The 15,176-nt window shown below is 41.9% G+C and overlaps 1 protein-coding gene across 1 annotated transcript; it reads left to right on the forward strand.

Annotated features, from left to right (window-relative positions):
• Positions 1 to 6,555: 6,555 nt before the first annotated feature.
• LOC101845038 lies at positions 6,556 to 14,788 on the forward strand (the record flags this gene model as incomplete). The annotated part of the gene is given in 4 exon segments (XM_013088322.1): positions 6,556 to 6,651; positions 7,287 to 7,413; positions 11,248 to 11,359; positions 12,052 to 14,788. Coding segments are annotated over 4 exon segments (411 nt in total). The 3' UTR covers positions 12,190 to 14,788.
• Between the last annotated feature and the right edge of the window lie 388 nt (positions 14,789 to 15,176).

Here is a 15,176-nt window from a genome sequence, read left to right on the forward strand (position 1 = left end):
CAGGGTTGCCACCACCCTGTCCCACCTCGCTCTCCAAGACTGTCGCCAGTTGGTCCGCGACTGCTTATTGGTTATTCGCAGCTACCCTACAGATAGATCTACTAAACTCTATAATCTAGATCTAGCTCTATAGATTGGTGCTTTTTTTATAGTTCCCACCCCCCTTGTTGAGCCTAGGTCTAATATATAGAAATCTATACGTTTGATGCGCAGCGAGCTAAGATATCAAACCTAACAACTTCAAAATCTCAAATTATGGTAAAATTCAGGGGGGCATCTGAAACCCCCCACCTTATTTTTATGGCAGGTGCTATTTGCAATGCCGCGTTCTGAATAGCTCCCGTGCTATTTGTAATGCCACGTTCTGAATAGCCCCCATGCTATTTGAAACGCCGCGCTCTGAATAGCTCACATATATGCTATTTGAAATGCCAGTACTAGATCTAAATCGTGGTGATCTTGTAGTTCCGTTCGTTAAAGTCCACAGTCCACGATCCATTTGTTTACATCCAGAGAAGAAATACCTGTAGAAGTCTTGATGACCCAATTGCAATGATATGATATATACGTCTAGATTGTAGACAGTGAGAGTCGAGCATACGTTGAGCAAGTAGCCTTGTTTATTTTAGAAGTCTAGATAACCTAGGGCGATGCAAGGTATGCACATGCGTAGTATGAGAGTCGTTAGTTACTCCTAGTTTAGTTTCGTATTGTAGGCAATCGTATCACATCTTCCTTTCTGAGATAAAAATTTAAATTTTATGGACATCCCCTTCTCAAAAATGAATTTTTTTATGGATATCTTCTAAAAAAATTAATTTTATTCAGCTGGCTATGGTGAGAGAAGATATGGAATATCCACCTAATATGCACTATAATGTGGAACCTGCTACAAGGTTACGTAGGTGTGACAGCCTATACAATGCTGTTCACCTGTAACAGGCCATGGTTTCACTTCAAAGCTAAAAGCATACTAAAGCTTCTACCAAAACCAAACACAACTGCTCACAATGCAGGCAACCAAATTATAAAAAAAGAAACTGCACATACTTGGCAGATAATAGACAAATAGAACAGCCTAACTTCACATGCTGTCTATTTGTGCAAAGGCCATGGGTTTATTCTTTGTACCTAGCAGGTCGGTTGATCTTTCTGCCAATACAAGTGAACACAGCAGGTGAATCTGGTGGTACTGCTGGTGGTGCTGCCGACGTGTTGACAGTTGGAGACGCTGTGTTGTTGTTGACCGGAGTGTTGACCGGAGTCGGAGTTTTGTCTGCAACTGGCGATTCTACGTTTTCTGGTAGGTAGGCCACCTCTATTCTCACCCGGAGTGAGAATAGTGCAGGCGAGTCTTGTGGCTATTCTCACCCGGTGCGCGTTCACCAAATTTTGCGTTCACCCTAAACCATAGAATTCTACAATGTGAGGAAAAATTGTAGAATTCTGTGCCGTGAACAAACGTTCCATTACAACTGTAGCCTACTAAAAGCGTACAATTTTGTCTGTGGGCAGTGGAGAGAGAGAGAGAAAGAGAGAGAGGAGTAGCGCGAGAATTTCCGGGCAAAACAAAATGGCGACCCGCGTATTTCGGCTCGATTCGAAAAGTTAAATAGCCGTAGCATCTTTGTAGACAACCAAATTTATAAATTACTTTTGTGTTTTAACATCATTTTTTAACTTTGTTTTGGTCAATTTGATCGTCCACACCGATAGACAGTATTCAGAAAGAGACACAGAGAGAGAGAAGAGGGGAGGAGTTGATCTTGCGAGAACTTCCGGGCGGGTGAGAATAGCCACTTTCTTTCTGGGCAGTTGCATTTCTCGCTGTGGCGAGTTCCTGATGTTGACCCTGTTTCTTCTCAGTGTTCTTCCCGTTGGTGTTTCTACTATTATATATAGGATCTTGGTTCCTGACACTTCTCCTTGATTACTGCTTCTTTCCACTTACTTGAAGGTTGATCTTGGAATCTGACATGCTGGCCTGGAGTCAGTGGTGGTAGGTCTTTGGCCTTGGTGTCATGGTAGGATTTCTGAGTGTCCTGACGGTGTTGTAGTTGTTCACGAAGATGATCATCGGTTGGATTTCCGGTGTGTCTAGTGGGGAGATTTCCACGAGGTTTTCTTCCAGTGATCAGCTCTGAGGGACTTGGAATTTTGGAGGAGATTGGGATTCTGTGAAGGCATAAGAGGGTAAGGTCAGGGTCATTACCGTCCTGCTTTGCCTTGATGAGAGCTTATATTTTACTGTCTGCACCTGTCTTTCGATGAAACCATTTGACTTGGGGTAGACGGGGGAAGAAGTGACGTGATCAAAACACCAGTCCTTGGCAAATTTTTTTAATGGTTTTGCCGAAAACTGGGGACCGTTTTTGGGAGTTTCCTGTAGACGAAAAACTTGCTGAAATAATCAGCGACGAGGATATGTTGGGTGTTGTCTAATGAAAAGAAATCTACACCCAAGATTTCCCACGGCTGTGTCGGAATCTCATAGGGGTTGAGTGTTTCCGGCATTTGGTTCTTTTGGTGCTCCTGGCAGATGGGGCACTGAGATGTCAGCTTCTCGATGTCCCTTGAAATGCCCTGCCAGTACACAGAGGCTTGTGCCCTTAATCTGGTCTTCTCCACCCCTTGGTGTGCTGTGTGCAGTTGTCTCATTGTCTCTTGTTGGAGGCTCCGCGGGATGACCACATGATCACCTTTGAGTATGATCCCATCCTCCACAGAAAGTTAGTCTCGGAACGACCAAAAACTGCGAATAGCTTCGGGGACCTCTTGTATGGTGTCTGGCCATCTGTTGACGATCGTTGGGATGAGTTTGCTCAGAGAAGGGTCACATTTGGTTTCTTCTTGGAGTGATTTGATTCTGTCCGTGCTGAATCTGACTTGGCCAACGGTGAAGTCGAGGTCGATGGTCTTGTCATTGCCGGGGCTTGGCAGTCTGGACAGTGTGTCTGCTACTGTCATGTCCTTGCCAGGCTTGTATTCAGTGGTGAAGTCATATTGTTGTAGTCTGAGGAGCATTCGCTGCAGCCTGGGAGCTGCTCTCACGAGGGGTTTGTCGAAGATCATGACGAGCGGTTTGTCATCTGTTCTGACGAGAAATTTCTGACCGTAGAGGTAGGTGTGAAACCGTTCTACTCCGTAGACGATGGCCAGGAGTTCTCGCTCAATGCAGGCGTATCGTGTTTTGGCGTCCGTCAGAGTCTTGGACACAGATGCATCAGGCTTGTCATGCTGAAGGAGTGTCACGCCTAGACCTTTGATGCTAGCGTCTGTCTCCAGTGTTGGTGTTGTACCTGTGTCGAAGTAGATCAGAGTGGCATTCTCTGAAACTGCATCCTTCAGAGCGTGGAAGCATTTCTGATGGTGAAGAACGAGTCCTTCTTCAGGAGTTCTTTGAGTGGAGCTGCTTTTTCGGCCAGGTTGTTGATGAATGGCGACATGTAGGTCACGAATCCAAGGAATTCCTGCAGTTCTTTCTTGGACGTTGGCGCTGGCATGGCTTTCAGGTCGTTGACCTTGTCAGGATCAGGATGCACGCCTTCAGGAGTGTACGTGGCGCTGAAGAATGTGATGAACTGAGTCTTTATGGTGCACTTCTCTGAGTTGAAGACCAATCCATTCTCTGCTGCGGCTTTCATCAGGTTGCGCAGGCTTTCGTCGTGTTCTTCTTCTGTCTTTCCGTAGACCACAACGTCGTCCGAGATGCCGGTGGCTCCTTTCACGCTTTCAAGGATCTGGTCCATTTTCAGCTGGAAAATGTCCTGAGAGACCTTGAGACTGAATGGTAGTCTGGTGAAGCAGTATCGGCCATATTATATGGAGTCTGGAACGTCGTCAAGAGCTGGCTTTCTTCGTCGAGCTGAACTGACCAGTAGCCACTCTTGGCGTCCAATTTGGAGAAGTAGCGACTTCCACAGAACTGATGTGTCAGCTCTTCAATAGTCGGAATTTTGTGGTGTGACCTTTTCAGTGCGAGATTCAGGTGACGTGCAGATTCGAAGCTTCCCTGACTTCTTCTTGGAGTAGGCAAGGCTTGATACCCAATCCGTAGGCACTGTTATCTTTCTGATTACACCACTTCCCACCATGCTGTCAAGCTCTTCCTTGATCACGTCTCTGAGAGCAATCAGAGTTTTCCTTGGTGCGTCGATGTGTGGCGGTACGTCTGGATCCACCACCAGCCTGACGGGGCCAGGCATCTTACCGATTCTGTCAAACTGTTCTAGGTGGTCTTTCATCAGGTCCTGGACGCAAATGATCTTGTCCTTGGTAGATGGGGGTGACGTTGAAATGCTGCAGTGCAGTGTCACTGCTTTCATTTTTTCGCATGAAGGCAGTCCAATGATGGCTGGTCCTTCTATGTCTACGACATAGAATCCTGTTTCCTGCCACTCTCCTCTGTAGCGACAAGGAAAAGCTGTCTTGCCAAGGCAAGGAATGTCTGTGCCGTTGTAGGCAGTCAGCCTTGTGCTGCCTTTCTCTCTTAAGATCTGTTATGCCGGGATCCCTTCCGTTGTCAGCTGCTCAGGGAACATGTCCCTAAACATGCGCAGGGGCAGTGTGTTCCCCTGTGCGCCTGTGTCGACCTTGACAATGATGTTGTGTTGCCCAGCTCTGTTTGGAAGTAGTATTTTGAGCTTGACGAATGCTTCATCGCGTTGCTGGGGTAGTGAAGAAACTGAAGAGATGGTGACCGGGCTGAATGTTAGGTCGTCAAAGTTCTCTTCGTCGATTTCAGCCTGCATCGCCTTGATTTTTGCCTCTAGCGGCTTCCGCTGATGTCCTCCACCTCGGCTGCCTAATCCGCCACGTTGTTGCCAGCGTCCGCTTGAAGGTAGATCTATGCGTGAAGACTGGTGCGGCTCAGAACGGCAAACTTTGGCAAAGTGGTTAGTTTTGCCGCAAGTATGGCAGGTAATACCATGGGCTGGGCATTCCCGTGGTTTGTGCTGCCCGCCGCAGTGTCTACAGGGAGGAAGAGTGCTGGACTTGATGGCACTGATGCTGGTAGAGTCTGCCATTGTTTGTAGCTACTGTACGCTGTCTTTCGGATGAAACATCGATACTGAGTATTTAAGTCTGTATCGATATTCCAGTACTTTTGGGGCCAAAACCAGAGAATGCCCAGTAGTGAAGTACAGTGGAACTCGGATTCAACGAGGTCGCCGGGACTGACCTAAAATATAGTTGAATCCGAGTGTTCGTTATAGCAAACACGAGGTTTTGTGTAGATAATTACAGGCACTGAGCAAGTAATGTATAAAAAGAGAAGTCACAAGTAGTGCCTGAAATGCTGCATATTATGAGCTGTGAAAAAAAAAAGTCTGATTCGTTCAAATGCACACGCCTATGTCGTCTCGATTGTTTACCAAAAAGTTGTGTTGCTGTGTAGATCCCAGCATAACCGCAACTTTTGATTTCATAGACAAGCACACAATTCACTACGAAGATGTACGTCAAGACTAGCTTATCATTGTAATAAATGAGGGGGAAAAAAGACAGTGACGCGTTAGTATCTGCGACATTCAACGCCCGGATGGCTAGTCCCCCACCCTTCCCCAACACGCACACACAGCCACACGTGTGCAGGCCGCCCATCCGACCCCGACACACACGCCAGAGTAGACTCGTGCGCGAGCCAACAACGCATGTGTTGGTATGAAAAAAGGCCGCTGATTGGTCGCATGCAATCGGCTAAGTGAATAATGGTCCACGATGCAGTTGCAAAGGATGGTTTCCGGGAATGGATAAAGTTCGTTCTGGGGGGAAAATGAGCGAAGCCACGTCTGCGGGGGCTGTTCACCCTGGAAGCGACCTCGTTGAATCGGAGCATGCTGATTTAAGTGCTCCTTAAATCTGGGTTATTTTTATTGATTTTAAAGAAGAAAAAAAACGGGGAATCTATCTCAACTCGTTGAATCCGAGCTCGTTAAATCCGAGTTCCACTGTAGTAGTCTCCGCCTAAATGTTCGCCATACAATGTAGCAAAGGCACACGACTCTGCTTAAATGCACACGTTCGTCATTTGAATGAGGTTTTACTATACAGTCAAACCTGTGTAAGACGGAATCACAAGGGAAGCAGAAAAAATACAACCCTGGGGTACAAAATGACCCCGAGGCGTACGGATAGGGTTAAATCTATAAGGAGAAAAAAATGGGAAGGAAAAATATGTTTTGATGAAAACTCCTACTACTAAATTTAAGTACTTTCGTAAGAGGTGTAATCAGATTTTTTGGGGAAAAAACCTTCAAACTAGTCAGCATGAAACGACATGTATTACTCATCTGTGAGAATAAAAATAAAAAGAATTCTTATTCAATCAACGAGAATCTTATGAATGAATTGGAAGTGGCATTGGCCCCCAAGAGCAACACAAATATTTGCATAGAGGCAGATTGAGATACTTCTGCAACTTTCTGGGAGAATAAAATTCTTTGCAGTTGTAATTGTATCAGTATTTGTTTATTATAACACACCGCTGTGTTTCATCATTTGCACCCTCCCTCAATCCATCCTCTACTCAAAATATTTTGAATTTACCATCAGGTGGAGCACACAGTGCAGGGATACGTCTATGAGGCCATCTGTGAAAACTTAAGGTCCTCAAGATGGCACAAGGAGATGCCGTCATGAAACCAACAGGTATAAGATGTAGTCTTATCATTATCCGTCATGTGACCTCTTAGTCTCACTTGAGTATGCATCAATCATGTGAGGAGGCCGAGGGCTCTGTGGGTTGATAGTATAGTGCATGATTTTAAATTCTGTCCTGTCTCTCTGCCTTTTTACTGTGTGTTGTCTTGCTTTTCTTTTCTCTTTTTTTCCCTTTTTTAAAAAGCAGTTTTTATTTGTGAATTCTTAACTCCCAATTGCATTACTGTTATTTTTATGTGGTTTTACCTTTCCACATAAAAGTGGAAGGTGAAATGGGAAGACATCCCAATTTTGTCTTAGTTTTATATAAATGTAGGTATATGGCCAGTTTCAATTTCAAGCATCAGTGTGATATGAAACACAAAAAGACCTCTGTTGTCTCATCTCAAGATGAGATTTGATAACGGTATTGTATGGCAAAGAATTTTATCAATTTCTGTCTTTTGGAGAAAAAACGGTCAACAAAGGCTGCATGAAAGAGGACTTGATGTAAGAGGAACCATTTAATTGAAAGGGTAACTTATTAAAAATTTATCCATTAGGTACAGTCGTGAAAAATATTGTTAAAAAAAGGATATAATATTTCACTTGCTAACGAATTGTGTTTTTTTGGTATTTTTTAGTAGTCACAGAGGAAGTGAGTTTGAGTGAAATTCAAGTAAAGCTGCTTGTGGATGGCGTCATTCCTCCCCTATTTGGCAGCAAAAAAAAGCCCAAAAATGGTGACTTGGCTGTGACTTTCTTCAAAAGGTACGTGATATAACAAAATCAGGGTGGGTGGCTGGCGGGTGCTCTGATGTGGTTTGCTCCTTCTTTCCTATCAAACTTCAATCGCCCTTATATCTCCTCCTTTTTTTTTGTGTTTGTTACTCACTTGTAACAACTTTAATCTTCGGCACTTTTATGACCTTATTGTGTTGCAAGTGCTGTAAAAACTCTTACTAAAATAAAAAACAAAATCGGATACAAGTGTCCCTTCTCAAGTCTCAAATGTTGTTGTGTGGAAGACCTTTGACTTTGATGACACGTTGTTTGCTCGACATTCTGCTCGTATAAAAGGCATGATTTCTAAAATCATACGAGATCAAGCAACACCTATTCATCAACAACATCAGTTTTGAATCTCACTAAAGTTAAGCCCTAGACTTACTTCCATAATAGGATAGGACTTTCTAGATATGTCGATATTTGGACTTACAGAACCGCACTTTAAACCTTTTAATATTTTCACCCCCAACCCTACCCCTATACACCATGAAATGGAAGTGACTGAACTGTGCTTTCTTACCCGTGCGGACAACCCTACTCCCAGATATTTAGGATGCCTAATATGTAGATGTCCATGAAAGAAAATGTGGATTGTTAGTTGGTGCCCTAATGGGATTTGCTTCTGTTTTTCTATCAAACATTTATCGTCTTGATCTTTCCTCCTTCTTATCTTTGTATGTTACTGTCGAGTAACACCTCTAATCTTCGGCTCATATCTGATCTATTTGTATTGTAAGTGCTGTAGTAAATCTCTTATTAAAACGAAAGCTAAATGAAAGAAGATGTCTGGTAGTGGTAGATATATATATGTATGTGGAAGGCAGTCAGTCACATGTTGGTGGTTGGATTATTATGTTATTATGTGTATCGCTGCATGTCTGCTTAGTTGCTAATGTTGGTGGTTCGATGTTACTGTGATGAATAGTCTAGAATACTTTCCCTTCCAGTCTTACTTAATAGTTCAGGGTTTAACCTAGACTTGACCAAGACAGCTGCCTCTCAAGGGGACTGGATGGAAACAAATTATGTATTCTTTTGGCAGTTGATTAAGTTAAGCACTGAAAAAGACAATGGAGAGAATGGCTCCAAGTTTTTGGCCATTTAAGTCATAAGTAGTCAACAGATATAAATCCAAGGTGTTTTATGTTCTGCATATGGGTGCCAAAATGTAATGAATAAGAATATATACAAAACGCCACTTATTCTTGCTCCCCCCCCCCTCCCTTTATTAAAATGTCCTGTCATAGTCATGTCTCAGTAAATAGTATTTTAAAAAATCATGGAGTCCACCTTCATTATCTTGATTTCAACAAACCATGTTAAGGACATTCTTGAGGCAACATGTCAAGGTATGGTCATTTTGCTTTTGCTCCACATGAACAAAACCTTTTGACGCTCAGTAGGACTATGGACTAAGAGAGTACTTCTCTTCCTGAACAAGAAAATTCCAGCTCCACTTGGATTAAATATACTCTTTAACATTTTTAACTTCACACTTTTTAAGAGCATGTAGCTCAAAAACTATACATTCAATTTCTTTGAAATTTTTACCCATGTCACGCAAGCTCATTGTCGTTCGTGAACTGTACTCATTAAGGTGCACTTGTCTATCGTTTTGTCTGATGATGTCATTCACATGGTTTTGATATTTTGTCAAATACTGTGAAAATGTGTGGGTAACTTTGAAAACAAAAACTACACACGCAAAGTTGGACTCCTTCCAAATCTTTTGCCACATAAAAAAATGGCTTCTCTTTATCGATTCACCATGCTTCGGCTGAATGAGTCAGAGATAAATCACATCATTAAAATGCTTCAGGTGGGGACTCCGCTTTCGCGAGAAAGTTCAATGTGAACAGACACACTGTGTATGTCACACTGGATCTCACAGCAACGATAGGCTCCCAAAAGGACAGACCCAAGCGAATTGGACGCAGAAAGACAAAATGGAGGATGGACGCATTCATCCTAACGCAACGCTTGAGAAATCAATTTCAACCGGCAAACAAAGACGCAGGATGAGTCTAAAAGACTTACAAATGACAGTCCAATCTTTGTCATTATTGTTCTTTTTCGTTTGAAAGAGCAGAAAATCCATGCTAGGAGCCTAGTTGTCGCATAAAACTGCAGCCCCATCACATCCAGCACAGATTTCACTGGGCACAACGTCGCGTGTGATGGCCAAGGCTAAATCAATCAAGTTCTGAAGCCCAATGTACTTTTCTTTCAAAATCAAGCCCAATGACAAGTATTCAAGCATGATAATGCACCTGCTCAAAAGGCTGCTGTGACAAATCAATTTCTCAAAACTAAAAACATTCCTTTCCTGTGCCCGTGACAGCGCTTTCACCAAATTTCAATCCATTTGAGCACTTGCAGGACATTTTAGATCGTGCCATTCGTGCCAGACCACGTCAACCCGGTACCCTTGCTCAGTTAGAACAAGCCTTAAATCAAGACTGGAATATTATCCCTCAATAGATAATACTTTGATTCATCCCGTCCATGCGTCGACAATGTGAAGATGTGACAACGTCAGATGTCATCACACGTTACTGAAAGATGTGACAACGTCAGATGTCATCACACATTACTGAAAGATGTGACAACGTCAGATGTCATCACACGTTACTGAAAGCTGTCACTTTTCTTTTAGACCCCTGACAACTATAGGCTGTAGGCGGGCTCCAAACAGGCAGTCAGCGGTGCGGCGTTGTAATTGGCTAGTCCACTGATGAGTGAGATGGGGCAGATGGTAGGCCTAGAAAGAGAGAGATTGTGCGGAGAGACGCGTTACGTGAACCACTCCAAAAGTGATGTAGATCTATATAATAGAACATGACTATAGCGCCACCGCTGCAGCAGGATCATTCCTAACGGGACCTTACCAGAATCCCCCTTTTTTTTTTCTATGCCAGCTCAATTACCTGTGCTTGAGTTTAACTGGCAATTAAAGGCCTGAACTTGGATACAACGGGAGAGATCGAGCGTGCTCTAGCTGTGGGGAAGGGGGTTGGAGGTGGGGGGCTGTAGGTGAGATCCAAACAGGGAGTCAGCAGTGCGGCGTTGTGATTGAACAGTCCAATGGTGAGTGAGGTGGGTCAGGCGGCAGAGAGAGATGGTGCGGAGAGATGCGTTACGTGAGCCACTCCAAAATTTAAACTGATGCGCCATAGCCAAGACGCTCAGTACCTTATAAGAGCGTATAGGCCATAGCCTTAGGCCTAGGCTAGGCCAAAAAGTAAAAGAAAAGGAGAGCGTTTAGTATGTGATTCCTGATTCATAGAATTGCGATCGTCGATGCTCAGGCATACACACGCATCCTCTTCACCAGTTCTACAGTAGGCCTACCAGTATGATAGACAACACAAGCAACAAACCGAGGAAAAGATGGCTTCTAACAAAGACTAAAGGAAATGCTTCTCACTCGAATTAAATGCCGAGGTAATCAACGAAGTTGACAAGAAAAGGAAGACTAATCTAAAGCGCACATTTTATTGATATGGAAGGGTAATCATGTTGATTTTTAGAAACTTTTCGGTCATTCCTATAGCGGGGACTCGCCTACAGCGGGATTTTTTCTCTGGAACCTTAAGTCCCACTATATCCATGTTCTACTGTATATATATTCTTGAATTTCAGCACCCTTGTCTGTTTAGAAAACTGCAGCACCCAGCATAAATCATTGTATTACTTTTGACTTAATACCTTTTTCATTTTTAGGTTATGAATTATGAGATAGACTCTCTGCTGTGCTTTTTATGGATCTTATTCTGCTCTCTATATTTCATAACACTGATTTAAATTCTATTTCAGGGGATTTGAAATGCTTGCAACAGTACATAAAACAGATGGGAAAGAGACCAAGTGGCATTTTGCTGTAAAAAAATTGCCCTCAGAAATAGTGATAAATAGATCATCATTTAAGGTAAGCTCAATTTGTATTATATCGTTATTATCAATCATATCCGTCCCCTCCCTCTGACTATTTGAGAATGAAAGGCTAGTCTTGACTCAGATGTACCCAATGAATTGCACTCTGGTTTGTGGAAACTGACGTTGCCCTATGCTAAGCCCTACACTGTGACACAACTTGTTGCTCACATTGCTATAACAAACAGTCAGATTCAACAAAATCGAAAGTCAGGCCCCTCGACTTTATCCAAGTCTCACAATAGGCCTATAAGGTTGAGTCTTTTTGAACTTCTGCAAAAATGACAAACTGCATTAGTAAATCATAGATAACATAAGTGGGAACTGAGTAATGAGTTATACCATCAAAATTCATTTTAATTTTACTGTCTTCTTGTTACAACAGTTTATCCACCCAATATTTTTCCTCTGCCTTGTACGTAAACTTTAAAGAGTGTACATTATATTGGGTTTCAGCTAAAAAAGTTTTACTATTTAGCTGACTAGGGAGGGGACCACGTGCGCAGGTTTATCTTTTTTTATCCACAGGATACGAATTTATGTACGACCAACCGGGCTATAGCACCAGATTTTTGGGGGATCCCTTAATAGCAATAAAATAAAGTTCGTCCTTTAACTTTCATGAGAATGTTGCTTGTTTCTGGGGATTTTTGTGTAACATTTGTGCTCATTTCATATTAATTTCAGGTAGACAAAGGCCTGGTGATTGTGAATCTTTACAAGAAAGATGAACTATCATGGGCCCCTATGTTGCGGCGAGGTATCGAACAAGCAGATAGTGATAGCAGCGATGAAGAAGCTGACAAACAAGAGAAGACAGAGTAATGCTTTTGTCCACTATTTCATAGCTTATGAGTCTCTTGAAATGCTATATCAGCTGAAAAATGGAGGAGAAACTCCTCATAATAGTATAATTGTTCTCAGTGCCCATTTGTACTTAGTAGAATGAAACCTAATACTTTTTTGTGTGTATTGGAGGTCTAGTTTATACAATGAAACTCGTATTCTACGAAGTCTTCAGGTTGGACCTGCAATTTTGTTAAGACTGAGGTTTCAATGAAGGAAAAGTGCAACTAATGAGAGCTTTTTGTGTTGATAACGACAGGGACATTTGTTCTGAATGTGTCACGGTCCTAAATAAGGGTAAGAAACCAGTGGTGTCCCAAAATGCTCACATATGTAAACTGTTACTTTTTTGTTGTTGTTTTTATTTTCATCTGAACTGCCCAAGAAGTGCTTTATCAACATCTCAAAGTACAAGTGTTTATTATCTCTTTAGTTTTCATGCTTCTCGATCCTCGACTGCTCTTGTCTTACATTGTCTTTCGAAAAGTGTTGATAGGGAGCCTGGCATGGTATATTGCCATGTCGCAAAAAAAATCTGCTGTTTTTTTCCCTTTTTAGCTTCCTCAATCTGCTGCAGTTTAATTTCAAAGGAGAGATGTTTTCTTGTCTCTGTTGCGATACTAAAAGTGTCTTAGATTAGGAAAGCTGAAGTGGTACCATAGTGCTACAGTATACAATTTACAAAGGACTACCAAAGTGCACAGTGTAAAAGCACACACAACTAAAATGGCACGCCTATGCCAAATGAAGGATTGTTTGACGAATAATTTGCATAGTACCCTGCAGGGCCTACTGGTAGGGCCAGTTTTGATTAGGCCTACCAGATGTTAAGTTCATAAGTGCGTGCAACTCATAACATGGATCTAGAAGTAGCTGTGAAGAAAATTATTGTCACCATGTCGCCACTACCTCTCTTAACTCTCTATTGACAATCTGTTCTGAGCACAAGTAGACCCCCCTTCCCACAAACACACACACATACACACACACCAACGCACACTCACATTCACCCTGACCACTCGTACACAGTACATGAGCTGGCCGCCCATCTGACCTCACCTTACCCTAATGTCTTTTGCTTGTGTCCACAACTCATTTTGGTGTAAAAAAAGGCCTCTGATATGTCTCATTTATAAGATGACTGTGTGTACCTGTTAAATCAATCGTAGTGCATAGTAAACAATACGCAATTAGTGTGAAATGATCCTCGATGCAGGGTGATAATTCTTTTGAATAGAGTAGGCTTAGTTCATATTTGGAGTAAAATGCATGAAGCCATGTCAGCAGTGGCTGTTTGCTCTGCAAGCATCTTTGCTGAATCTGAGTTCGCTCATTCATACATGGTGTTCTGTGGACTTGGGTTAAATTTGAAGCTCTGAAACTCAAAAAGACAGTATATTCTATCTGACATGTTGGTCTCAGGTTTTTTTCTCATCATCTTTTTCATTTGAACTTTTGCACATTTATTGTGATTCTCTAAAAATTTTCCTGTATATAAGTGGACCAAATGAATCCAACCTGATACCAGTTGCACAATTAGCTTTTGTCACCTTGACCTTCTCTGTTTGACTGTTCTGTAAGATCTCAGCAGAAACATTGGACCCACTCCATGACCAAGGATAAGTGATTAGACAAGTAGGTCTGACTGAGTCAACTATACTGTCAAAGTCAAAGGAGAGACCTCATTGTAAATGGGAGGGGTTGGCTGGTGCAGCACTATGTGTTTAAACTAAACTGTCCAAATTCCCATAACCCATAGAAGCAATTTAAGGACAACAAATTGTGGAGCAAAACAAGATTTTAAAAAAGGAGGATGGATGGGTCTCATTGTGACCACCATGCCATTCAAGGTGACAATTTACATTTCACCTGACCTGACGATCGTAATGATAGTTCTCAACTATAATGTGACTTACCTGCCAATTTCTTTGAAAAATAGTATTCTTACAGTTATTTTTTATAGTGGTTGTGACACAGTTCTTTTTGATGGGTCATCTGAAAGAAAGGCTGAGGTCAATAAAAAAGCCCAGAAAAAAGTATAATTTTTCTTAATAGGGTATTTTACTTTCCCCCGCAAAGTATTTGGTCATGATGTTAACTTCTTAGTCTTAGGATAAAATAATACGTTCTATTTTTATTTCAGTATTTAAATGATCTTTTTTATTATATTTCCCATGCTCGAAGCAAAGTATCATTGTTATCTTTTAACGTGCTGAACTTTGCCCTTCAGTCAGCAACATTGTATCAGGCATAAACACTGACTAACAATCTGAAGGTGTGCAATTTATGCTAAGCAGGGTCTGCCTTGCGTTCACTGATACAGTTTGTACTAGATCTGAATTCTGAGATTTTTTCCATTTTATTTCTTTGAGCATATCTCAGTTGCCACCATTTTTTAAAAACTTTATGCACTTATGCACACACAATGCCAGAATTTATATTGACATCAATTTTTTTATCTTGTACTACGCCTCTTTGATTTCAGTTGAGAATTCTTTTAACTTTGTTTTATGCCTATCTCGAGTATTCATTCAGATTGGTAATAGAATTTAATTTAATAAACTTTGAAACTACCTGCTGCGTTCTTTGTTGTGCAATCTTTGCTCATGTAATGAGGTGGAACATTGCTCTCTGGAACCCCTTTATTGAATACAATCTAGTAAGCTCATAGCGAAATATGGGGACATGGAAATCTTTTCTTTACTTTGGAAGAATATAAAATATAATATTATATATTTATAAGCAAATTCTACGTCCTTGTTCACAGCATGCTAGACTGTTTACTGATTGTTCTATTCTAGACCAGTTAGGAGACCATACTTTCTTTAGGTAAAGATTTACTCTAGACCAGTGTCTGTGGTGTTGCAGTTAGAGCTGTTTTGCCATCCCGAGCAGAAGACCTAAGCTTGATTCCTGTGTTCGGAGGTTTTTATAATCGAGTATCGCCATCGATCTGCTGGGATGTT

This window comes from Aplysia californica, unplaced genomic scaffold (assembly GCF_000002075.1).
Source record: "Aplysia californica isolate F4 #8 unplaced genomic scaffold, AplCal3.0 scaffold00723, whole genome shotgun sequence".
Taxonomy (NCBI): Eukaryota; Metazoa; Mollusca; class Gastropoda; order Aplysiida; family Aplysiidae; genus Aplysia; species Aplysia californica.